Source organism: Ambystoma mexicanum, chromosome 2q, assembly GCF_040938575.1.
Source record: "Ambystoma mexicanum isolate Mex_15411 chromosome 2q, UKY_AmexF1_1, whole genome shotgun sequence".
NCBI lineage: Eukaryota > Metazoa > Chordata > Amphibia > Caudata > Ambystomatidae > Ambystoma > Ambystoma mexicanum.
Genome location: NC_090924.1, coordinates 248,383,872 through 248,409,952, shown reverse-complemented (window position 1 = coordinate 248,409,952; position 26,081 = coordinate 248,383,872). Strand labels below are relative to the sequence as shown.

The 26,081-nt window shown below is 48.7% G+C and overlaps 1 protein-coding gene across 1 annotated transcript in view; it reads left to right on the top strand.

Moving 5' to 3' along the window:
• Window positions 1-26,081, top strand: part of GET4 (guided entry of tail-anchored proteins factor 4) — a 621,709-nt gene that overhangs the window by 218,061 nt on the left and 377,567 nt on the right. The window contains exon 4 of the mRNA XM_069647221.1: window positions 17,423-17,572. Coding sequence (XP_069503322.1) covers window positions 17,423-17,572 — 150 coding nt within the window. The remainder of the gene's footprint in view (window positions 1-17,422; window positions 17,573-26,081) is intronic.

The window sequence follows — 26,081 nt, the reverse complement described above, 5'->3', positions numbered from 1 at the left end:
TCTGGTTAACCAGAGCATCATTAAAAACACACTTGATGCTGCAGAAACGGCTGGCCGTTCTTTAGTCCAGGGGATACTTCTGAAGTGCCATGTCTGGCTCTGGAACTCAGGTTTTAAGCGAGGAGTCACTCACAAACAAACCAATCAAGGACTCTAACCTCTTTGGGAAAACAGTGGACGACGCACCAGAGACCGCTAAGAAGGATTTCAACACCCTAAAGACTTTAGACCAGATCTCAAGGCCTCCCAATAGGCGAGGATTCGGCAACAAATGCTTTTTTCGAGGTCAACGTCAACAGCAGCAGCAGTACACTGCAGGCAACTGGTCCTCTACTCAGGGAACCAGTGGCCAATACACTCAAAGAGGACAACGCCGTGGCAAGGGTAGAGGTCGGGGCCCCACTCCCAGAGGTGCCCCAGCTACCAACACCAAATGACCCGAAGGTTTGAGTCCCCTCCCATGCATTGCCGGTCGGAGGACGGTTAACATCCTTCCTACCAGCATGGGAGGGAATAACATCAGAACGCTGGGTATTGTCAACTATAGCCCGCGGTTACTGCATAGAATTCAGTCGGTCCCCCACATACAGACCCAGAAGGGGACGACGCCTATCACCAGAGCACCTCGCCATCCTTCTTCAAGAATTGGAACTGCTGCTACTAAAAGGAGCAATAGAGGTTGTGCCTGTATCACAGGTAACAGAAGGTATTTATTCAGTGTACTTCCTTGTACCCAAAAAGGACTTAACCATGCACCCTGTATTAGATCTGCGCCCAGCAAACAAATTTGTCAAAGCTCAACAATTTTGTATGGTGACCTGAAAGGAAGTAATTCCCCTGCTTTCACAGGGAGATTACATGACAACACTGGACTGAAAGATGCATACTTTCATATTTTAATGTTGGCAGCGCACAGAAAATACCTCAGGTTCATGATAGAGGGCAAACACTACCAGTTCAGAGTTCTACCCTTCGGCATAGCATCAGCACCGAGGGTCTTCACGAAAGTACTGGCAGTGGTAGCGGCCAACCTGCACAGGTTGTCCATCCCAGTATACCCTTACCTCCATGATTGGCTCATAACAGGGGATTCTTATGAGACATGCTGCTCAAATACCCAAAAGACTGTAGACCTTTTGTTCCAACTGGGCTTCTCCATCAATGACAAGAAGTCCAGCCTAGACCCCAGCCAGATCAAACAATTCCTAGGGGCTCTAATTCGAACAAAGGATGGCCTCGTCTTTCCCTCCAATGCGATGGTCCAAAATATGCGGTTTCAGATCCCTCAATATATGGCCGGTCGAGAGGTGACGGTACGCAAAGCAATGCGTTTGCTAGGAATGATGGTGTCATGTATATATTTGGTACCTCACGCGCACCTGCGCCCAATGCAAGAGTGGCTCAACAGCCAGTGGTGTCAGGCCAGCGGACAATGGGACGATCTAGTGGTGGTCTCGCAGGCCTTGGTTCTCTTGCTACGGTGGTGGTCAAAGGAAAACCTTGTAACAGGGAAACCATTCGCCACCCCTGCAGTGGAAGCCACTCTAACCACAGACGCATCCCTCACAGGATGGGGGGGGGGCTCACCTATTCCATCAGACTGCACATGGAGTTTGGACTCCGAGTGTAGCGTTCAAACACATAAACTTGCTGGAACTGCTAGCGGTCTTCAAAGCACTGAAGGCTTTCCAGGCGCACCTGCAAGGGAAGGCGGTGATGGTCCTCCCAGACAGCACCACAGCCATATACTACCTGAACAAGCAAGGGGGCACTCGCTCTCCAGGACTGTCCAAGCTGTCCCACAACATCTGGAAGTGGGCTCTCAAACACAACATGTTCCTGTTGTCACAACATGTACCAGGGGAACTCACGCTGGTAGCAGACGAACTCAGCAGAGACTTCCCTCTGCCCGAAGAGTATGAATGGCGGTTACGAGAAGACATCGTCTTCGATATTTTCACACAATCGGGATTCCCAGAAATAGATCTGTTCGCAACTCTGGAGGAACTCCCAATGCCAAGATTACACCTCCAGGTACCTCCAGAACCGATCCAAGGGGAACGGTCTCTGGATAACATGGTCCGGGAAATTTGTTTATGCTTTCCCCCCCCCCCCCCGACTCCCCTTCTCAACAAAATAGTGCACAAGATGCACTAGGAACCAGTCAGCATGATACTAGTGGCCCCGATGTGGGCCTGGCAACCATGGTTCGCTCACCTGATGGAGATGTCTCTATCTCCAGTGGTGAAACTACCCTGTCCGTACAACATGCTGTCACAGGACAGGGGCAAGACGCTACACCCATGCCCACAGACCATGAACTTGGCAGCCTGGCTCCTGAGGTCATAGAATTTGGACATTTACAGCTCCCTCAAAGATGCATGGACATTCTTAGGGAGGCTAGAAAACCTAACACTCGTTACTGCTATTCTAGCAAGTGGAAGAGATTTGTTATCTGGTGTAGAGGTAAGAGCATCAACCCCGTTGACTGCTCTCCCACAGATTGACCACGACGCTTGAGGGATTGTGGATACACTGCACGTCACTATAGGGATAGTGTTATAGACACGCCTTGTCGACGTCCCCTTTTCGACTACGAAAAACAAAATGCAATACTCTGCAGTGACCACTGGATGTCGGACTATGCACAGCATGTGAATCTAAGCAGATACAACCATCAGAAATGCTTTTACGGTAAGTAATGCATTGTCATATATATATATATATATATATATATATAATTTTTTTTAGGACATTTTACTGCAAATGTATGGGGGGGGAGAGCCCCCCCCATATACGTTTGCAGTAGCATTTGTTGTGAACAGTTGATGATTTCTCCCGTGATGGAAAAACCTCCCATGGAATATCCCTATACCGTTTTTGTGTTGGTTTCCAAAGGCGTCATTTTCCCCTCTGTTAGGTATACTGGTCTCCCACTGGTAGTCTGTGAATACAGTGTCATGGATATAGGGCGTAGTCACTTTTTTGCCCAGTTTACCTTCTCAGAGGATATAGTTAGATTTGTAATCTGTTCATTGAGATGGTTTTGGCTCACTTCTTCGTGCTCCAAGGATGTAGTGTTAACTTAACCATTGAGGGATATTGTGCCCTTCTCACTATTCAGGGATATAGTGCCCTCCCTTATGGGGAGCTTTTTTCTCTTTTAGATTCTCGGGCCCCCCGAGTTGTAGCAGTAGTTTGGCCTCCCAAGCTTGCCAATGATCTTTTTAAGGCCTTTGTTTCCAGCACCACCCTTTCCTCCTTCTCCTCTGCGTTTTTCATTAGAATTGTTTCATGATCTATTCTGATTGTCCCACTGCACAACCGTTCTCTCCAACCAAAGTAAGTGAACTACAGCAAGATAAAACGGCAGAAAAATAATTTGTTGTGAATGGTATTTGTATTGACAGTATATTTCACATTTGTATTTTATTGAATGTGTATTGTGCTTCATGCCAAAGCACTGCTTAGACATTATCATGGCACATATCCATAGAAATCAATCAGTTCATTGAAGTTTAAGCAGATAACTATCCGTAATACTGGAGAGAAATTGGGAGAAAATGGACAGAGAACAAAGAGGAAGTGCCTTCCAATGTTTGTGCTAACAAAGTAAATGAATGAAAACGAGATTGAGTGCAGGGCACGAGGGACGGTTAAAAGATTGTGACCGAAGGGAGAGGCATTAAGAATAAAATGTCATCAAAGAATAGAGCAAAGGAGGAGACCTGCAATAGAGGCTTTTAAACCAAAGGTGTAGACTTAAGGAAACCAGCGAAGTGACAGTAAAGCAGGAACAATGGTAGAAGTAGTAGATGAATAGAGGAATTAGAAATGGTGCCAGCTAGTAGAAGACCAAGAAGTAGATGAATACAATAAAAGGGGCGAAAGAAGATGAGACATGAAACCAGTGTTTTAGTGACATGAAATGAGAGAAATAAGCACGCCTTCTGGATGTAAAAAGGTGGAGCGTACCATTGAAGAAATGTGAGTGTAGAATCGAAGTAGACACCCAAATTACGGGTGGGGCGGAAGAGGAGATTAAAAGACATGAAGTGGGAGGAAACAAATGTGAAGAAACAGTTGGGGCTGGAAAGGAAAGAACCTCAGTCTTGGATGGCTTAAGATGTAAAGAATGGGCCAACATCGAACAGTGGCCTGCAAGAAGATAGGCTGAAAGCATTGAATGTATAGTGTCTGTAAAGGAAGAAAATGATAAAAGAATCGGAGTGAATGTGTTAGACCACCGAAGGCCAGGGAAATGGTATAGAGTGCGAAAAGCAAGGGACCTAGCACTGAACCATACAGAAGTGGGTGCAGAGAAAGATTGTCTTGGCCACGAGTCAGAATAATTGCGGTCTGATGAATCACAGGCATTTGTCCCTTCTCTCAAAGGGAGAGCCCTCCCGATGAGGCGAGGGAGGTGAGCCCAAATGCAAAACCCTCCCCTGAGATCGAGTCAAGTGGGACCTCACCGGGAGACACGCCCCCTTTGGGGACAAGGACTCCCGTTTCTGTGAGGAACTCCCTAGACAAACGAATATAGTTGAATACATGAGGCTACCTGGTAAGCTGAAGAATAGTGCATTTGTTTCTTGTGCAACTGGGTTTAGTCTTAAATTTCATTGATACAAAGATGAGAAAGATGTCTCTTTAATACGAGATGCATGTTTAATTGTGGCAAGGAGGAAGAGAAGTGAGGAGCCTGATGCGCAGGTGAAGCCCCCTGGCATCACGCCGGCTGTAAGGTGGAGAGCAAGCTAGTCGCGAAGCCCGTAACTTGGGGAGAGAACGTAAGTATGAGATACCAGAGAGCCATCATATGCAGATCCACGAAGAGTCTTGGGTCGACGGAGAGAGGAACAGTCAACCCGATGTTGGCGTGACCACAAGCTGGACGTGGATGGCAAGAAGAGCGGGGCTGCACTGGGACAGCTGTTATATAATCAGTGAAAGAAGAGACTCTTTAAGATTGATAACTTATGATAATGAGAGTTTAGAAAACAGTGAAGGAAACCCCTGTTCAAGTTTTTCTGGAGGGGAGGCCAGGAAGGAAAGAGTATCAAGAAATATTACTTTGGAGGACATTCTTTTTTTTTTTTTAAACCTTTATTTTTTGCTGACAATCATAACTAAATTATGCAGACTTTGGGAGTGAATCTTGCAGTTACATAGGCAAAGTAGCAATTGTCTTTACAACGCACATGCATATGACTGACCTAGTCTACAAACTTTCATGGGGAGTCCTTTGAGCTACCTTATTCATCGTCTCTGAGATAGGTTCGTAAAGGAGCCCAAATGTCTTTCGGTCTGTTGGTAGGCGTGACACTGTTAACATATTGTTGCTCGGAATCCTGTACATATAATAGATACCGCAACCATGCTTTATGAGTCGGGGCTTTTTTTAGAATTCAATGACTAGTATATTTCTTTTGGCCACTGCAGCTGCAATAGCCACCAATCTACGGATTTTAACTGATGCCTTCTCTGTGTCCCCCAAGAGGTATTTATGTGGGATAGCCGGGATATGTAGTTCTTTAATGTCACTTATACTCCTAGCTACTTCCACCCAAAAGGCTTTAATAGGGAGACATTCCCAGTACATGTGCATTGAATTTGCATTATCGACATTACATTTGGGGCATGTCACCTGGAGGGTAGGGTCAAATTTGGAGATCTTTTTCGTGGTCATGTGTAGATGATTTCGAATTTTAAACTGGATTAACCTAAAGTTAGTTTATCGAGATGGATTTGTTATGTTGACAATATCTGGCCCATTGGGCATCTTCTATGATGCTGCCCAGATCCCATTCCCATTTTAGTTTCATGGTGTTCCCAGTTGGGGCATGTTCTTGAACTGCCCTATACTGTCTTGGTATAGTTCCCATAAAGCCCTCTTGCGTCCTAACCGCAGACATGAATTCATGTATCGGTGGGGGGGGGAGGGAGCTCGGGGAACAACGGTCACTTCTTCTTGCAAGCTGCGTTCATACGGTAGTATTGCAGTGTGGTGATAAGGCCCGGCCACACTTTATTATGCACATTTGCGAGTGAAGCAAATTTACCCTCCGGGTATACATTTCATATTCTCATTTCTTTTCCCGTGTACCATTTGCGCTGCAAAGCCGTATCGAATGTTGGTTCCAAATCAGGATAATGCCACAAGAGGGTAAACAACCAATATGGGTTTGTACATCCCACCCCTGCAAAAAGTGCTGACCAGGCGCATACTGTTGAGTTCAGAGGGTCTACCTCTGCCTCATCAGCCAACTCAAGAAGTCCAGGTGCAGGATGATCCTCGTCGCACCGGCGTGGCCGAGGCAGGTCTGGTTCCCGGACCTTCTGGACTTGTCAACGTCCCCGACAGTCAGGCTGCCGGCGGACGCGGATCTTCTCTCCAGAGAAGGAGGCGCCATGCTACACCACGACCAACAGTCGCTGAACTTGCAGGCCTTGCTCCTGCAGCACTAGAGTTTGGAGGGTACGATATCCCGGCTGATTGCAGAGAGGTTCTTGCAAAGGCCAGGGCGTCCTCAACTCTCAAGTGTTAAGGTCATAAATGGAAGAGGTTCTCTGTCTGGTGCCGGGCACAGAAGATTAACCCTCTGTGGATTACGGCCCCTCAAGTGCTGCGGTACTTACTGTGTCGCTGGCCAAAGCTGGACTGGCTCACGCCTCCATAAAAATACTTCGAAGGGATTGTGTCCTCCGACGTATTCCTCATCTTAGATATCTCCTTCCAGCTCTGCTGGCCTCGGGAAATTTTTTTCTCTAGAGGGCGCTGCGCGTCGACGTCCTCCGAGTCGATGTCCCTCGACAGCCGCCGTATCGACGTCGACGTCATCCTGCCTATAAAGGCCGCGCGCAGCGTCCGTTGCTCAGTTCCGTTTTTCCGCGCTTACTCAGTGCCTCGGAATACCGTTGCTCAGTTCTTAGTCAGATTAATCCTATTTACCTCGAGTTATTCGATCCGTACTCGATGGCTTCCTCGTCGGAACCGACAACTCCTCGATCCGGCTTCAAGAAATGTCGAGATTGTGGGAAAAAGATGTCGTTGACCGATCCTCACAGAGTTTGTCTGTGGTGTTTGGGAGCTGAACACCATTGTTCGGAATGCGAGGACTGTATGTCCATGACAGCTAAGGCCCTGAAGGAGCGTAGGGGGAAGCTGGAGAAAGGTAAGACTTTTAGAGCTTCTTCTTCGTCGACGAAGTCGAGACATTCGTCTCCTCGTCACCATTCACGCTCCAGGTCTCGGAGTGGGTCTCATCACTCCTCGAGATCGAAGCACTCGAAGAGGAGACGTCGAAGATCCCCTTCTCCGTCTTCCTCTGTTTCGCCAAAAAGAATCCCTTGCCCCACGAAACATAGTTCCCGGGCTGAATGGGAGGAATTCCGAAAAAATATGATGAGCGTCTTCGAGAAAGCGGCCTCGACCCCCTCGAAGACTGCCGAGAGCGATGCTCTGGTCGAAAGACCCGAAGGTCATAAACGCCGCGAGTCGCACGAGTCGCAGTACCAGGCAGAGGAAACATCTCGAGCGCGTCTCGAACCCTCGAGTAGGACTATGACCTCCAAACCTTCCTCGAAGGTTCCGTCGACGCCGTCGACAAGGGTTCCGTTGAGGTCGACGTCTTCGACGCCGTTGTCGAAGGGACCTTCGACACACGGGTCTGTCGACTCGACGCCAGCTTCGACACCGGCGTCGACGCCAAGAAAAGTCACGGTTACCACACATCCAGTGACTATCCCCAGGTCCTCGATGTCGATGGCTTCGAGATTGTCGAGTAGAATTCCAATTCTGTCGAGGTCTTCAAGGCCTCCGCCTTTGTTTTCGACGCCACGCTTGAAGCCTTCGACGTCGGCGTTTTCGAGGCCGATAATGACAAGTTCGGCACCCTCTGCCTTGGAAATGGGATTTACTCCCTTTATGAGTTCAGGACAATTTAGAACTATGTCCTCAATTTTGGAAGAGGGTGAATTGTCTGAACAGGGAGACACATTTGAGTTACAGGGACCTGTAACCCCAATTAGAGAGGAATTTTCCTCTGAAGAGCGCAGGTTAAAGGATCTTCATGATTCCTTACATGAGGCAAGTGGGTTAGACACTTCCCCTGAGGTGGAGTTTGCTAAGCCAGACCCAGGGGAGCATGCTGAAACCCCCTACAGAGCCTTAATGGCCAGAATCACAGAGTTCATGGGGTGGTCTGCACCTTCACAATCTTTCCAACAAGATGACCTCACGGATATTCTTGACAAAGGCCCACAGGAGGATCCTGTGGTGCCTTTTCATAAAGCTCTTCAGAGAAAGATCATGACAAACTGGGAAACCCCAGATGTAGTACCAGCAGTAAATAAAAAACTGTCTACAAAGTACAGGGTATCTTCTACAGACCCAGAGTTTTTGTCTAAACACCCATCCCCAGAAAGTCTGGTGGTACAGGCAGCATCCTCTACCGATGTCAAAACGGCTTATCCTACCGTCCCACAGGACAGGGACGATAAAAAATATGCTATGGCAAAGAAAGTCTTTTCAGCATGTAGCATGGCGTTAAAATCTGTTAATGCTACTTGCACCCTTGCTAGGTTCAGCCATACACTTTGGGAGTGTGCTTCTACAGCGGCTGACTGCATCCCGGAGGGAGAAGAAAGGGACGCGTTCCTGAATATTATACAGGACGGTAAAGACGCTATGTGCGAATCCCTCCAGACGGGCATTGATTCGGCGGACCGTATCAGCAGAGCAATGGCGGCAAGTACATCAACCAGGAGATTCGCTTGGTTGAGAAAGTCTGGTTTTGCCCCAGATGTGCAAGCCAGGCTCTTGAACATGCCATTTGATGGCTCTTCTTTGTTCGGGAAAAAGGCGGATGACAGTTTAGAGAAACTGCAAACTTCAAAAGCAGCAGGAAAATCCCTAGGAGCTGCAATCCGTCAGACTCCTTTTCGTCCCACAGGAACCTCTGCGAGGGGCAAGTCCTTTCGCTTCTACTCCGCATTCGGAAGAGGTAGAGGATGACCGGCTCAAAGGGGTCAAAGAAGAACTACCCGAGGTGGACGGGGTAGATATTCAAAAGCCGCAGCAACAGCAGGTACCTCTTTACCATCGGCATCTGCATCAGCCGCCCCAAAACCACTCTGAGGACTTCCCTCACAGGACACCTGTAGGAGGCAGGTTGACTCAACATCTGGCGGTATGGCAGGCTATCACGTCAGATGCTTGGGCATTGGAAACAGTTGCCCAAGGTTACTGCCTGCCCTTCCTACGTATACCTCAGAGTCATCCACCGGGGATCAGCTCTCAGAAAGCTCCAGATCCGCTCCTCTTGCAGGAAATTTGGGACCTGCTAGAGAAGGGTGCCATAGAACCGGTACCTGTAGCGGAGAGGAACAAGGGCTGGTACTCCCCTTACTTTCTCATTCCAAAGAAAGACGGAGGACTGAGACCCATCTTGGACTTGCGAGAATTGAACAAATTCCTCAGAAAAGACAAATTCAAGATGGTCACTCTTTCTCAGATCCTCCAGGCCCTTCAGTTCCAGGACTGGTTGGTATCTCTGGACCTTCAGGACGCTTATTTCCATGTGCCTATCCATCTCAAACACGGGAACTACCTGAGGTTCGCAATTGGCAACTCTCACTATCAATTTCGAGTGCTGCCATTTGGGCTGACCTCCGCCCGAGAGTCTTCACCAAGTTAATGTCGGTAGTGGCTGCAAGTCTAAGGAGGGAAGGGATTCACGTCTACCCCTACCTGGACGATTGGTTGATCAGGGCTGTTTCTCCGGAACAAGCTCAGATCCAGCTAAATCACGTGTGCCACTTCCTTCACAGACTGGGCTTCTCCCTCAATTTAAAGAAGTCACAAATGATACCATCGCAGAGACTCCAGCTCATAGGAGCGATCCTGGACACTTCCCTGGGAAAAGCCTCGCCACCAGGGGTGAGGGCTCAAGATATTCTACAGATGGTCACCAAGTACCAGCATGCCCAACGTCTCCCAGCCTTCGACTTTTTGAGGTTGCTAGGCCTCATGGCATCCTGCATTTTCCTAGTGCCAGAGGCTCGCCTGAGAATGAGATCCCTCCAGTGGGCACTGAGGACTCAGTGGTCACAATCCTCAGGGAGAATGACAGAACTTCTTCAGGTTCCCGGCAGGGTGGCTCGAGACCTTCAGTGGTGGGCCTGTCAGGAGAACATTCTGAAAGGAGAACAGTTTTGGCAACCCTAGCCGGAGATAACAGTAGTCACGTATGCCTCACTCACGGGGTGGGGAGCCCACGCCAACGACTTGACCATCAGCGGTCGTTGGTCTCCATCACAGTCCAGGCTACACATCAACCTGTTAGAGCTGAGAGCCATCAAACTTGCGCTGAAGGCGTTCCTGCCAGCTGTACAAGGGAAGAACGTCCTGATAATGACGGACAACACGATGGCCATGCATTACCTCAACAAAAGAGGAGGCGTAGGATCACTACCCCTGTGCAGAGAGGCGATGCAGCTCTGGTTTTGGTCAATCCAAGAAGGAATCTCTCTATCGGTGTTAGGAAAGATTTCGTAATTGTAGGGAATTTTCCTTCCATGTGGCAACCCCTAAACTTTTTGCTATTGTTTTTAACCTTGTTCTTGACTTTGCCAGAGAAGTACAGCCTTCTGCCGCACTCCTCTGGGCTTTCGCTCCTTTCTTACGGGGAAACTGACATGCCCTTAAGACAGTCAGTACCGGGGAACGCTGTTTCCCGTAGTTTCTTCTATCGTGTTGCGGCTTTAGTGCAACATGACACAAGAGGGCACTGTAAGCTAAGTTACAGCTCTCTTGGGTCTCTAGCCTTCTACAGACCCTAGATACTCTTTTAGGATGGTATTTGATCGGTGCAAGTCATTCAGGGACTCGAATGGTGGCAGCGATCGTTTTGTTTATTTTGAGCTCCTTTTGGCGTTCTGAGCACGTTTTTCGCACTGAACCCAAAATGGTGGCCTGGCTCCCAAAATGGCCAGTCCACGAGGCTCCTTTGTCCTGTCCACTGACCGTCTTGCTCCCTTCACCTTCCCCAGGTCGGGCGACCCGGGGCCTTCCTTATTTGGGCATGTACTTTCCCGCGAAACGTGGTTGCTTTCGCGGGCTTCTACATGTCGTTTGTGTGCCTCCAGGGTGTGGGCTGGGATGTCTGGTCCCAATACACATCCTGGGTGCCAGAGAGTCTGGAGTGGTGTGAATGCCTGGGACCACCGTGGTCCGTGATTGGTCCACGTATGGTATGTGTGTTGATGAGCGGATCTCCCATTGGCTCCCCTCCGTTTTGGCGCGAAGGGAACCGTGGATAAGAGGGAGCTGGAAACACCACTACCATGTCGATCTCCTGAGTTCTCACGAACGAAGGAATACAGGAGCCAAGTATCCTGCAACCAAGAGGCTGGACCGAGGAATCGCTGGTGACCCGCTGAAGGAATCCTCCTTTGCACTGCTGTCGTCCTGTGAAACCCTTTCCTCCTTGGATCGAACCAGAAGGCCTGTACTGGTGCTTCGACCTTTGGAATAGCAGGAACAGCTATTCCCGGCGACTTCATCATCTCCTGCCAAGTAAGCCTTCGGAAGTGTCTCTGGGCCATCCAGTTGACTGACCAGCTTACAAGGGAGTCCTGCTCTGTAACTGCCGCCAGGTTGTGTTGTATTTCGAGTCCTTGTCACTCTCCCACGCTTCGTACACTTGGCGTTCCCAAGTCTGAAGGGAGGAGTGTACATTTGGCTTGAATACACACGGCCGCTCCGTTGTCCTGCTGCGGCAACAAACTGTGCTGGTTTCGTCGATTGGGACGTCTTTTTGCTCTACACGACTACAAGGCGTTCCCTGCTCTTCTGAACCTGCCAGCTGCTGAAACTAACGTGGAGAAGCCTGGGTCTGCTTGCTTCGGGGACCGGTGAGTAGTTTAGCTCGGATCTGGTCGCCCTCCTGCAGTATCCCATTGCTTTTCCCTGCTGTGTAAAAACAGCCCCCTTTTGGCCGTACTCGCGCTCTGCTTCTGCCCGCTGTGGAGGCTGCGCTTGAGTTGCGGAACCTGTTCTCCTTCTGCTGTGCACTAACCCGAACTGCCTGACTTCCTCCGAAGAGCTTCCCCTTTTGCCCGTTGGCACCGGCGTGGCAGGTACTTTGAGCACAAGGCTCCACTCTTCGCAGGGCTCGGACTTCCATCTAGTTAGGTGCCTCTGAAGGCGAACTGAGTCTAAAGCGTTATCGCACTGCCTGTTTTCCTTTCCTTTCAGGTGGACTACATATTTCGTGCTTTAAACGCTTGCGACTGTGTATTTGTATATATATTGTGTTGATATGGTATGTGTTGGTTTAATATTGTGATATTGTGATTTTCTCGCTACGGTCATTATTTTAAAGGCCTTAAAATAAATGTGTATCTATTTTTGATATAACAACTGTTTGGAGTAGTTTGTAAGCGCTCTTGCTTTGTGTGCTCATTGCGGGCTTTCAGTCACCCTCACCCCTCTTGAGACCTAGTCTTGACCGCCGCGATCGCTACCTTGATTGGTCTGGCTTGTCCAGAGGTTACCCTGTTCCAAGTAATTAGGTTGGCCTTCTGAACTTCTGCGCCACCAGGACAGAGTTCAGAAATCCGTCTTAACAATCGGCAGTTCACCTAGCCGGAGAGAAGAACTGACAGCGGACGCTCTGAGCAGGCAGAACACAGTCTCCCACGAGTGGGAGCTAGCTCAGGAAGTCCTTCAAGAGATCTTCGCCCTTTGGGGAACCCCTCAGGTAGATCTGTTCGCCACCAGCCTAAACAGGAAATGCGACCTGTTCTGCTCAAGGGAATTTCCCCCGAGAGGAGCTCTGGGAGACGCGTTCATAGTGACTGGGAGTTTCCGCTTCTGTACGCGTTCCCACCGGTCCCTGTCATTCCTCAAATGATCAGGAGGTTGAGAAGATTCCGGCGAACCATGAACCTATTTGCCCCGGATTGGGCCAGGAGAACGTGGTACCCGGACCTTCTAGACTTGTCCATCTGCCCTCCAGTTCGACTTCCACTCAGAGAGAACCTACTCTCACAGAAGGGAGGTCAGGTTCTCCATCCAGACATCAAAACCCTCAACCCTCAACCTTCACGCTTGGCTTCTGAAAGGCTGAGGTACAAGGATTGGGACCTCCCTGATGATGTTATGGAGGTGTTGCTTTCGGCAAGGAGGCCAGCAACAAAGTCTTTATACCGCTGCCGTTGGAACAGATTTTGCAGCTGGTGTAGAGAACAGAATATCAACCCTTTTTCATGTGGTACACCAATGGTTTTGTCCTTCCTACTATATTTGGCAAATTCAGGCCTTCACTACCCTTGTGTCATGAAAAGTCAAGTATGGAGGCTTGCAAGATAGGGCCTGAATCTCTCCCACTCGTCGTGCAGAGGTGATGGCCACGAGGAACGCTGTCTTCCATGACAGGAACTTCAAAGGCGCCGAATGCATAGGCTCATAGTATGAGCACCATTGGCACCATTAAGGGCTATCTCGCAGCGCTATCCATCTCTAAGCGCACTGCGGAAGAACCATCCTATATCAAATTACCCTTGGTAATACAGTTTCTAAAGGGGTTAACCAATGTTTATCCCCCAAGACCATTCCAAGTTCCCCTATGGGATTTAAACTTAGTACTAACTTTCCTGATGGGCACACCTTTCGAACCACTCCATTCTTGTTTGTTAAGATTCCTTACCCTTAAAACTGTTTTATTAATAGCACTTACATCTGCTAGAAGGGTGAGCGAATTACAAGCTCTTTCTTGTAAACCCCCTCACACAATATTTCACAAAGACAAAGTTGTCCTGCAAGTGAAGCCTAATTTCCTCCCAAAGGTGGCTTCTGAAATCCATATCACTCAGAAGATTACCCTACCATCTTTCTATCCTCCTCCTTACCCGGGGAAAGAGGAAGAGAGGTTACACAGGCTAGACCCTAGAAGGGCTTTAAGTTTTTACATCAGTAGAATAGCCAGGATAAGACAGGCAGACCAGCTGTTTGTAGGTTATGCAGGTCACAAGCTGGGGTTACCAATAAATAAGCAGACCATTTCCAGATGGATCATTCTAGCCATTCTGGAATGTTATAAACTGGCAGGGAAAGAGCCCCCTCAAAACCTTAGGGCTCATTCGACCAGAGGTATTGCAGCTTCATCGGCCCTCAAAAGAGGCGTGCCGGTTAAAGACATCTGTGCGGCCGCTACATGGTCGTCTGTCCATACCTTTACACGTTTTTACAATTTGGATTCCTCCTCCATTCAAGAGAGTAGGTTTGGAAGGGCTGTACTGCATTCTATTCATCAATAGAAGACAGCGTGAAGTCAGTACTCCCTCCTCCAATAATAGAATACTGCTATGGGAGCCTATCTAAGATGAGGAATACGTCGGAGGACACAATCCCTTCGAAGAACAAGTTACTTCTTACCTTGTAACGTTCTTTCGACGGGATGTTCCTCCGACGTATTCCTCATCGACCCTCCCATCCATCCCCGCAGTTCTACTACCCTTGTTGTTGCAGCTTACGCTCCTTCAGGGTGATTAGTTTAGTCCAGAAAGTATTATTGTGGGCTACAAAACGGAACTGAGCAACGGACGCTGCACGCGGCCTTTATAGGCAGGATGACGTTGACGTCGATACGGCGGCTGTCGAGGGACATCGACTCGGAGGACGTCGACGCGCAGCGCCCTCTAGAGAGAAAATTTTCCGAGGCCAGCAGAGCTGGAAGGAGATATCTAAGATGAGGAATACGTCGGAGGAACACCCCGTCGAAAGAACATTACAAGGTAAGAAGTAACTTGTTCATCTGGCTGCCATCTCCCGATATACCAGGACTACGGGACGGGCGTCCTTGTGGTCTCATCGCCTGGTAAAGGAATTTATGAAGGGACTATTCCGATCATTCCCGCCGGTGAAGGCCCCTGCCCCGGCGTGGGAACTTAATGTGGTGCTGACATGGGAGCCCCATTCGAGCCTATGCATTCGGCGCCTTTGAAGTTCCTGTCATGGAAGACAGCGTTCCTCGTGGCCATCACCTCTGCACGACGAGTGGGAGAGATTCAGGCCCTATCTTGCAAGCCTCCATACTTGACTTTTCATGACACAAGGGTAGTGCTTAGGACGCACCCCTCCTTCATGCCCAAGGTGCCGTCGGACTTCCACCTCAACAAGCCCTTGGTGCTACCAGTTTTCTTCCCGTCGCCTTCGATGCCGGCGGAGAGGACTTTGCACTCGCTGGATGTAGCTAGAGCGCTGAAGTTCTACGTGGACCACACAAAGAGGTTTCGGAAGACGTCACAGCTATTCGTGAACTTTGGGTCTGTGAATCAAGGGAAGGCTCTCTCGAAGACTTCCAGTTCCAGATGGCTCTCCGGCTGCATCATGCATTGTCACCACTTGGGAAACCGACCGCTGCCCGGCCGTCCGAGAGCCCATTCGACCAGAGCGATTGCTGCTACCACGGCGTTCCTGTCTGGTGTACCCCTGCTGGACATCTGCAGGGCTGCTACGTGGAGGTAGACGCACACCTTCACAAGATTCTACTGCATCGATCGGGACTCCAGGGAGGAGTCCAGGGTCGGCCAAGCAGTGCTGCGCAACCTGTTTGCTTAAGGTGAGCTTGGTGAGGAGATAAGAGATGCTTAATGTTGAGTTGTTGTATTGCTTAATGTTGAGCCTGTTGCCACCTCCCGTGGTTGTGCATGTGTATACTGCTATGTATTCTTTTATTCATGAGCATGTGAATCCATGCCAGACCCCATGCTGGAGAAGGAACAAGTTACTTACCTGTAACTGTTGTTCTCCAGCATGGGTCTGGCATGGATTCACATGCGAACACTCCCACCTACCCCTCTGCGGCTCTTCACTTGGTCATACTGCCATTTGACGTGCTACCAAATCTGAGGATGGCTGCCAGAGGCGGGGCATAGGGAGAGGGCAGTCATTGGCTGGGGGCAGTATGACCCAGAGATCAGTGATTGGTTACTACTACGAAAGACAGATCAGAAACGAAACTGATACTGATTTTTTCTTTACCGAGGATTCCCAGCCTGACGACAGGGAATATTCATGAGCATGTGAATCCATGACAGACCCATGCTGGAGAACAACAGTTACAGGTAAGTAACTTGTTCCTTACAAGACAAATAAGCGGCCGGGTCAGAAGCAGAAAGAGAAGATGATAATGTAGGGTTGGTAGCAGCAGGAGAGGATATGAGGATTAGAATTTGAGGCAAGCGGCGGGGGTGAGCGAAGGAATCCAGATCAGAGTAGTATTGTTGCTTAGCCAGAAGTAGCATAGAATCAATAGAGGTAGAGGTAGAGGTAGAGGTAAAGGTAGAGGTAGAGGTAGAGAGAGAGAGGTAGAGAGAGAGAGGTAGAGAGAGCGAGGTAGAGAGAGAGAGAGGAGATTTACTTTTCCTCCACCGATGCTCGGCACAATGAAAGATGGGACAAGCTGAGCGAATGGGGTGGAATTCCTCCATGGTTGAGGTTTGTGTATGAGTGAAAGACGAAGCAGGGTACCAGGAATCAAGACTGTCCAACAAACATGAAGATAAGTATTAGTGCCATATGTAAAAAGGGGGGTGTTTAGTGGTAAAAAGCTAGTTTTTAAATTCTGGTCTTTTATTAGAAAAATACCATTGCACTGCATCCAGTTAGCACTCATATGGGAGCATTACTAACCATGACATTTTCCTGTGGATGGATAAATCCTGCATGAGAAGGCAAGGTCTGCCTTCAATGTGATTATTTCAGTTACAGATAATTTAGACCGTGATCAGCACAGAAGGGCAACGTTTCACTTCTCGCTTGCTAGTTAACTGCAGGTGTCCTTCATTAAATACCAATCCTGGTGTTTTAAATAGCGCTAGTATCATAGGGAATCCATTTTCATAGCGCTTGGTAAGTTGTTTGTTATTACTGACATGAGTACCCGCAATGCAGTACTTCATTTATCAACATGGGTTAGTGTTTTGTAGGAGAGGTGAATGGTAAAGGGCTTAGTCAACCCAACTGTGGTATCAAAACGATGACTCGCTGAATAATCCTGCTTCCAAGACAAATTGCTTTGCACTTGAGTCGGCCTTCCGGCTTAATACCGTTGTTTCACCCAAGACTATGACTATGACTGGATTATTGACTTTACTGTTCATTTATAGTGGCCCATGTGACACTTTGTAGTTTATTGGCAATGGGTACTTTTATTGTCCGGTATGGGAAAAACTTGCTGCAGACTGGGGTTTAAACATGCCTAGTGTCCAACAACCAAAACATGTATAGCTGTTTAGCTTTCCTGAACACAGATTTTCAGAATTCTTTCTCGATCATGTGCTGTCTAGAGCATATATTACTGCGTGCAACCTTTGTTTGTTAACCATGTTGGGTTATGTGATTTTTCTTTAGAAAATCTGGCCAAATTGTTTAGTCTGATGGATCCAAACTCCCCTGAAAGAGTGGCTTTTGTGTCGAGAGCATTGAAATGGTCAAGAGGTGGATCAGGGAAACTGGGTCATCCAAAACTGCACCAGTTGTTGGCTGTTACACTATGGAAAGGTAGGTGCCATTTACTTTGAAGTGTTCACCATTACGGGATGTTTTTGACATACATAAAAACTAGTTATTGTCCTAACATGGCAGTTACAAGGCACATCATCTTGTTAGTTTAATTATGTTGTATGTATATAGATCACCAAAGCCCTTCACTCAAGTTGAGACCTGTACAAAGTAATATACAATGTGCACTAAATTAACAGTGGGAAGGAGCTTAGAGTTTCAAGATGCATTGTTTCTGATGCTTTTTAATCTGCTTAGAATCATATGCTGTGCATATAGTCCGGCATCTAGTGGTAATCGCGGAGTATTGCATCTTTCTTTCGAAGATCGAAAGGGGACGTTGACATGGGCGTGACTGTAACACTATCCTTAACGTGACGTGTAGTGTACCCAAAATCCCTCACGCGTCGAGGTCCCTCAGATTTTTTTTTCCGCCCAGCTAGTTGGATGCCTTATGCAGAGCTTGTAAGAGTTGATGGTGCTCATTAATTACTTCTTTGTCCCACGACTGATGTTCGTCTAGTCTGCGCTACTTCTTTTCAACAACTACTTTGTGGACTCCTACACTAAAGATATCCATTACTGCTCAGCGAATGGTACATTGATCAATGTCTGTCGATCGCGTGGCCTCGGCCCTCCAACCAGGTCCTTACAGTAGGGAGAGTGGAGCCCTGGGTTGATTCTTTTTGAGAATGCATTTTTTCCCCCTTCTCTATACGTCTTTGGTCTGGCTGCCGTCTAGCTCTGCTATGGAGAGGACACCATTTAAATGTTGTCCGTCGTGTAACGGAAAATTCCCCTGGAAAGACATCCATCGCAGATGCAATAGGTGTTTACCTTGTGAGCACGACAAGCGTTCTTGTAAGTCCTGCAAACTCTTTCGTCCCAAGACGTTAAAGGACAGGCGGGTAAATCGGTGGGCGGCCTACTCAATGCAGGCCAAAAGTTGTTCCCCCGTTGGCACCGTCGCTTCGGATGACGAGTACTCCAGCTGCAGCCATTGCTCCGACCTGGAAGTCAGACCTTTTTGGCGGAACCCTCCGGTTCCCAGATGCCCATTCCCAGCCCCGACAGACAGAACATCTGTTCTATTATGGGGTTTTCACACCACAGCGACAAGGGAACACACGCACCACCTAAGACAAAACACACAACCTCTAAGTCCTCCTCGATGGACACGTCGAAGAAGCGCCAAACCCCAACAGACCCGCCGAAAACTTCGCTGTCTACTGAACCTCGCGTTCCGATGCCCTCCACCCAACCTCTGAACAAGAAGACACATAGAAAGACCATCCTTTTGATCAGGACACAGCTGACCAGGACCCAGACTGGGAGCAAGATCAGCCAACAGATTGGAGGCCTTGGCTCTCACCCACAATACCCCAGACCCAGATATATGCACAAGGGACTCTCCTCAAGAGACATGCCTGGTTGAAAAATTCATGCTTCAAGCCGGAGACTCATGCCTTCTTGATAAACACTTGGAGGAGTCAAACTTATTTGGTAAGGTTGTCGATGACTCCTTGGAGAGAGATGGCTAAAAAAAAAACCTGAGAAGCTGACATCGCTCAACCAGATTACGGCCAGGCCTTTGCAACAGCAGGGAGGTTCAAACTCTCGTTGTTCCTTTCGAGGTCAGTCCTTCTCCCGATCTCCCCATGGGCAATATGGCGCAAGAGGCACCCCATGGTCCTCCGGACAAGATTAATCTGGCAACAGTCAGTACCAGCAAAGAGGGCAGCGCAGATGCAAGGGTAGAGGCACAAACTCTACTCCACAAGCCTCCCTGGCCTCCACGTCAAAGTGACTTGCCAGTCCGGGTCCCCTCCCATACCACCCCGGGCGGGGGACGGTTGTCCTCATTCATTCACGCATGGGAGGGGGGGAGAATCCCATCAGACCAGTGGATGCTCAAGACCGTCACCCACGGTCATTGCATCGAGTTCCACCGGCCACCTCCATATTACCCACCAAAGAGCAGACGCCTATCACCAGCACACCTGCAAAGCCTGCTGGAAGAGGTGCAGATCCTTCTTTAAAAGGGTGCTCTAGGAGTAGTCCCCATTCACCAGGTAAACAAGGGTATTTATTCAGTGTACTTCCTTGTACCCAAAAAGGATCTCACCATGGTGTTAGACCTGCGCCCAGCGAACAAATATGTCAAACCGCAAATATTTCGAATGACAACTTTGCAGGAAGTAATCCCACTGCTGGTACAGGATGATTACATGGCCACATTGGATATGAAAGATGCATACTTTCATATTTCAATATTGCCAACGCACATAAAGTACCTAAGGTTCATAATAGAGGAGACGCACTATCACTTCAAGGTTCTTCCCTTCGGCATTGCCTCAGCTCCACGGGTGTTCACAAAGGTACTGGCAGTAGTAGTTGCTCACCTGCGCAGGCAGTCCCTCCCAGTCTACCGTTACCTTGACGACTGCCTATTAACTGGGGATTCGTACGGAACATGCCTAACAAATACCCAGAAGACGGTAGATCTCATCTTCAACCTGGGGTTCTCCATAAACGAGAAAGTCCAGTTTAGAACCCAGCCAAGTGGGGCTCTAATTCGTACCAAACACGGCATCGTCTTTCCCTCCGAGCGGGTTCAAAACATGCTGTTCCAGATCCCTCACTATGTAGCCAGTCACAAGATGACGTACACAGAGCAATGCGACTGTTAGGGATTATGGCCTCCTGCATCTACCTAGTTCCCCACGCATGTCTGCGCATGCGCCCTATGCAAGAGTGGCTCTCGAGCCAATTGCATCAGGCCAGCGGACAATGGGACGATCTAGTGGTTGTCTCGGCAGCCCTTGTTCAGTCTCTGCAGTGCTAGGCCATAAAGACTACATATGGAAACTAAGGCACAATAACCATATACACTAGTGACACGACAGACATGAGGTTCGATTTCCAAACAAGTCTGGTTTATTTCAAAGTATCTCAGTCGGCTGACTGGGTCTCAACGGCTTGCAGCGTGTGTTCCCAGACCTCGTGAGACGCAAGAGAGCGAGCAACGCTCAAGCAGCAATATATATGCATAACATACAATCTTTACGAAGGCAATTCGATCCGCCCATAAACATATCATTCAGGCTAGGGTTCGGTGATCGACAGTAGTGACAAATATGACACGTTATGACAAGTCTTCATTCAGTCTAAACACAGTTATTCTAGCAGTGGCAGCAGAGACAGTTTTCTTGTTATGGGGAACATAGAGCTCTTAGTTCGGCAAAGATATCATGTTCGTATCAGAGAAACATTCCTTAACACGTTATCTGTGTGTCTCGGTTCATGGGCTAAGGGTCAGATAGTTCTGAAGCAGAAAATACCACTCTCCGCGAAGGAGTACCGCTAGAAGAATATAATTCATGCTTTAACTGACTTTTACTACAGTGTTTGCAAGACAGGCTGGCACCTGGACTACTGATTAGATGCAGCTTCTGCTCGACTTCAAGGATTTAGTGGGAGAGAAAAACAGTGTATCTCAGTATAGTTTGACATTCCAGCCTGTGTTAGTATTTCAGCATTCAGGCCGTGGCCTTGCACCATGTTTGAGTTCGAAGCATAGAAAACATTTGCAAAGCGTTTTGACAAAAAGGAAAAAAGCAAATGTCTGTCATTTCACAAAATGGACGCCCTCTGGTTACATTGACGATTCTGCGATTGTGAGGTTTGTCACATGATGCGACTGGTTTCTGGCCAACATACTACACATACTATAGGGTCGTTTCTGGTCTAACAGCACTGGTGGGCAAGGAAAACCTCCTGCAAGGGAAAACCTTCCCCACCCCCGCAGTTAAAGCTACTCTCACCACAGACGCATCTCTGACAGGGTGGGGGCTCTCTTCCTTCATCAGACGGCGCACAGCGTGTGGTCCCCAGCGGTAGCATCCAACCACATAAACCTATTGGAACTGCTAGCAGCGTTCAAGGCCCTGAAGGCATTCCAACATCACCTCCAGGGGAAGACAGTTCTAGTACTCACGGACAGTACTACGGCCATGTATTACTTAAACAAGGGGGCACTCACTCTCCAGGGCTGTCCATACTGTCACAGAACATATGGAGATTAGCTCTCAAACACAAGATGTACCTTCTGTCCCAACACGTTCCAGGGGAACTCAATTTTCTGGCGGTCATGCCCGGCAGAGACTTCCCCCTACAATCCGTAGAGTACGATTGCACGAGGACATTGTTCTCAGCGTCTTCGCAGACTGGGGCTTCCCAGAGATCGACTTGTTCACAACTCTGGAGAACGCACAATGCCCAGATTACGCCTCCAGGTACCCTTAGAACCACTTCATGGGGAACGGTCTCTGGATTACCTGGTCAGGGAAATTTGTCAATGCTTTTCCCCCTTGATTCCCCTGCTCAACAGGATATTGCACACAATGCACGAAGACAGTCAGGATGATTCTGGTGGCCCCGATGTGGGCCCACCAACCTTGGTTCTCCCATCTCATGGCAATGTCAGTTTCCTCTCCGAGGAAGCTGCCATGCCCCTACAATATGCTGTCGCAAGACAAGAGGGAGACACTACATCCATGCCCTCAAACCCTCAACTTAGCAACCTGGCTCCTGAGATCATAGTGTTCTGGCACCTCCAACTCCCTCAAAGGTGTATGGACATACTCAGGGAAGCACAGAAACCTAACACCAGATATTGCTGCTCCAACAAATGGAAACGCTTTGTCATCTGGTGTAATGGCAAAAGCATCAATCCTATTGAATGCACACCAATACATATTGTCCTGTACCTAACTCACCTGCTAGATTCAGGCCTGGTTTTCAATTCCCTAAAAGTCCAGCATTTATGGAAGGGGTAAAAAGACTTCATCCCCCTATTTCCAATCCAGCTCCCGGGTGGGACCTGAATGTTATACTTACCACACGAATGATGCCTCCCTTTGAACCAATGCACAAGGCTAGCCTTAAAGCAGTCACATACAAGACTGCCTTCTTGGTGGCTATTACATCAATAAGGAGAGTTGGTGAACTGCAACCCCTTTCAGTTCAAGACCCATTTGTTACGATTCACAAGGATAAGGTGGTTTCAAAGTTCCATCTGAACCAGTCCATAGAACTACCCACCTTTTTCCAGAACCCCACTAACGTGGCAGAAAGAAGCCTCCACAAACTAGATGTGAGGAGAGCGGTGATCTATTATCTGGAAAAGACAAAACCACTAAAAGACAAACACGTTTTTTGTTTCAGTAGCAGGTGGTAGAGCAGGGGACCCTGTCTCCAAATCGGCTATTTCAAAGTGGATCGTAAACTGCATCACACTGTGCTACACTCTTGCCACGAAACATCTGCCCTTCACGCCTGGTGCACACTCTACTCTGGGCTAGTATGATATGATATTTTATTTGTATCGCGCTCGTACACAAGTGTTTTAGAGCGCGACTAGGCAAGGGAGGGGCACAGGGGAGAAACACAAACCAACAACAATCTTACTAGGCCCAGTGACATTGAGAACGCGCAAGTGCATGGTAAAAGGGAAAAGTGCATGGAAAGGGGAGAGTGGAAAGTGCGGAGCAGAGGAGAGCAGATAAATAATAAATACAAATAAATAGAAAATGGGGGCAATAAACAGTGGTAGTTCAGCCAGCAAGTAGCAAGTGCTATGTTTATGACCACAAACTGAGTATGTCTGATCAGTGCAGAAAAAGAAAAAAGGTGGGGGGGCTGTATGGGTACAGATACAGTCCACCAGTGCAAGGGGTGGTGGCCAGGAGGCAGTGTAGGAGGGCGGCAGGGTGAGCAGGTACCTCGGCCCACGGGAAACAGGGTGGCCAGGTGCACAGTGCCAAGAGAGCCGGTCAGCAGGGGAGAGGGCAAATGTTCCTCTTGAGTCCATTTGTAAAGCAGCAACCTGGCGTTCTGTCAAAAGTCAAAGCACAAAGGTAAAGAGGAGTCTCTCAGGGAGCCAGGACAGCAATGTTAATTGCACAATGTCAAGGGGAGCTGAAGATCTTCTTTTGCCGGTAGCTAAAGTCTTGCACAGTGTTTGTAGAAATGTTTGTAGATAAATAGAACACTTGAAGGGCCACAAGCTGGTAGGCTTGTGAGGGGCAAAGCTCTAGCAACTCTGCAAGGTAACCAAGTCAGGTCTCAACTGAGAGCAAGTAAGGATTCACAACAAGAGGCAAGTTCTCTTAGACTTTACAGTACCTCTGGTTAGAAGAAATAGTTCCAGCTGGCTTCTGTTCTTGTGCAGCTCTGCAGATCCTGTTGTTCCTGAGCCTGTCGTGGGGACAAGATGGAGGACGTCTGGGGCCTCCTGCTCTGCAATGGGAAGGTCAGCAGCAGCAATGTGCAAACTTCAATTCAGTGGTTCTTCTGTGTTTCAGCTCCTCGCGTCTTACAGCAAATAGCAACACTGCAGTTCTCGGATACCACTTTAGACTTTCCTCGCATCTGGGGCCCAGCACTCTGTTCAGGTGGCTCAGTCTTGGTCAGTCCTGCATCAGGGAAGTCCGGAGGATCTTCCTGGTGCTCGGGTCAGACTTAAAAGCAACGGACACAATCTGGTGTTCCTCTCACTGGTTCTTCGGTTCCAGCAGCAGCTGCCGTGGAAATACAACAAGCTTCGAGAGGATGTCCAGACGGGCTTACTTTGGAGTTGATTGGTCCCACCAACTCAAAGGGAGAAGTCGTCCTTGCAGGGGTTCTCTAGTTGAGGTGAATTTAGAGCTTCAGCACAGCAGCAGGGCTTCACCGGGCAAACCAACGGTCCAGGAGTTGCAGCAGGCGTCTCTTCCAAGTTCTTCTTCGGATTCCTTCGTCCAGTGGCCGACTCTGCCAAAAAGCCTTGCCTTTTATGCAGGTTTCTCCCATTTCATTCCAGCCTAGCTGTCAATCACACAGCAGGGTAGCTGTCCTTGCCAGACAGCCAGACGGCCAACCACCTTTTGGGTGCATTCCTGTAACCAAGGGGATTAAGCACAGGGAGTTTCAGGCACCTCCCTCACTTCCTGCCCCTGCCAGACATCCTGGAGCCAGAGGTGGGCTTCACTCGTGAATCCTGCCAAAAACAAAACAAACAAAGGGACCAAACCTGGTTTGGCGTGCAGAGTGAATTTCAAGAAGGGCCTTTTCCAACAAGAAATGGTGAAAAAAGAAGACCGGAGCCATTTTGACGAAATGGGCACCCACGGGTGCCTTACCGTGGCTGCGAACGCAGCCCACGGTAAAAACACACAATGGTAGTAAAAAGTAAACCCCTGCCACCAGCCATTCATTGTAGAAAGGGTAACATACAACTGTTACATTAGAAACTAGACAAAGGGGATACTAAGTAACCCCTCCAGCACCCTATGTTAAGATAGTGTGTGCTGGGTCTAGAAAGTTACAAAATGCAAGTAAAGTTAATTTCCCTTCACTGCGCTTGGAAACAGTAGCTTCACCAAGAGAAGGTATTTAAACCTTTGGGAAATCTAAGAGACTTCCCTGTGCCACTGCACTGAAGGTGCTGTGTGACACAATGTAAAGATGATGCCTATGGAGTTTGTCAGACACCAAAGTCAAAAGAAACGGAGAATAAATCAGATTAAAATTACATGAGATAAAAAGTCCTAGAAAGAGATGGGGGTCGCTAAATTAGAAGGGAATTATTACATATCTGAGAATTCTCCCCAGCAGTGCATGACAACGACACATGGTATCTTTCCCACACCCCAACCCCCCAACACTGACTTACCCTCCCTTTCCTCAGCCTTCATGGGCTACTTCCATTAATGCCCTGTTTTTCCATGCGAGTACCCACCAAGTACTGAGAAAAGGAAGAAGCAACTATGAGTAATGCACACTTCCTATTTCAAACACCACTCTAGTACTGGGACGAAGCGAGGGTATGATGGCATCCAATACTGAAGGTCAGGCGTGTCCAATTGATTGGGTTCATTATGTTCAGGCAAGACAAGCCAACCACTCACACCTGAGGCCCCTTAATAGGGCTCAGGCGCATAAAGGGCGGGGGGCCCAAGCAAGCAATAGAGGGAGAACTGCTGTGGTGGAACGAGACCAGGAGCTCTGAACGCCAGCAGTGATCCCATTGACCTGCAGGACCTGGAGTGAGCGAGTTGCATGGTGGTTGCAGGGCCAGGAGCCTTCAAATTATCAGAATGTGGGCAGTTGGAGCTGCCAAACAGCTGAGAAGCAGAAGTGACGCGATCCGCATCCGTTTAGGACTCTGGCGGGTGCAGAGAAGTGCCTGGCGAGTAAGCGGAGCACAGGCTGTCTGCTTCCCGGCTACAGAGAAGGTGAGCGGGAGCAGCAGGACCTGCTGCTATCCATACACAAAGAGCCAGTGGGGCTGATTTTATGGATTTGCGCTGAAAAAGGGCAATTTGTGCGCCATTCTGCCTGCAAATCCCCATTTGTTAAACAGGGATTTGCGGGCAGAATCGCGCACAAATCGCAGTTTTTCGGCGCAAATAATTCCATGAATCCTCCCCAGTGAGTGTCAGGTGGACACGGAAAGACCAGGGGACCG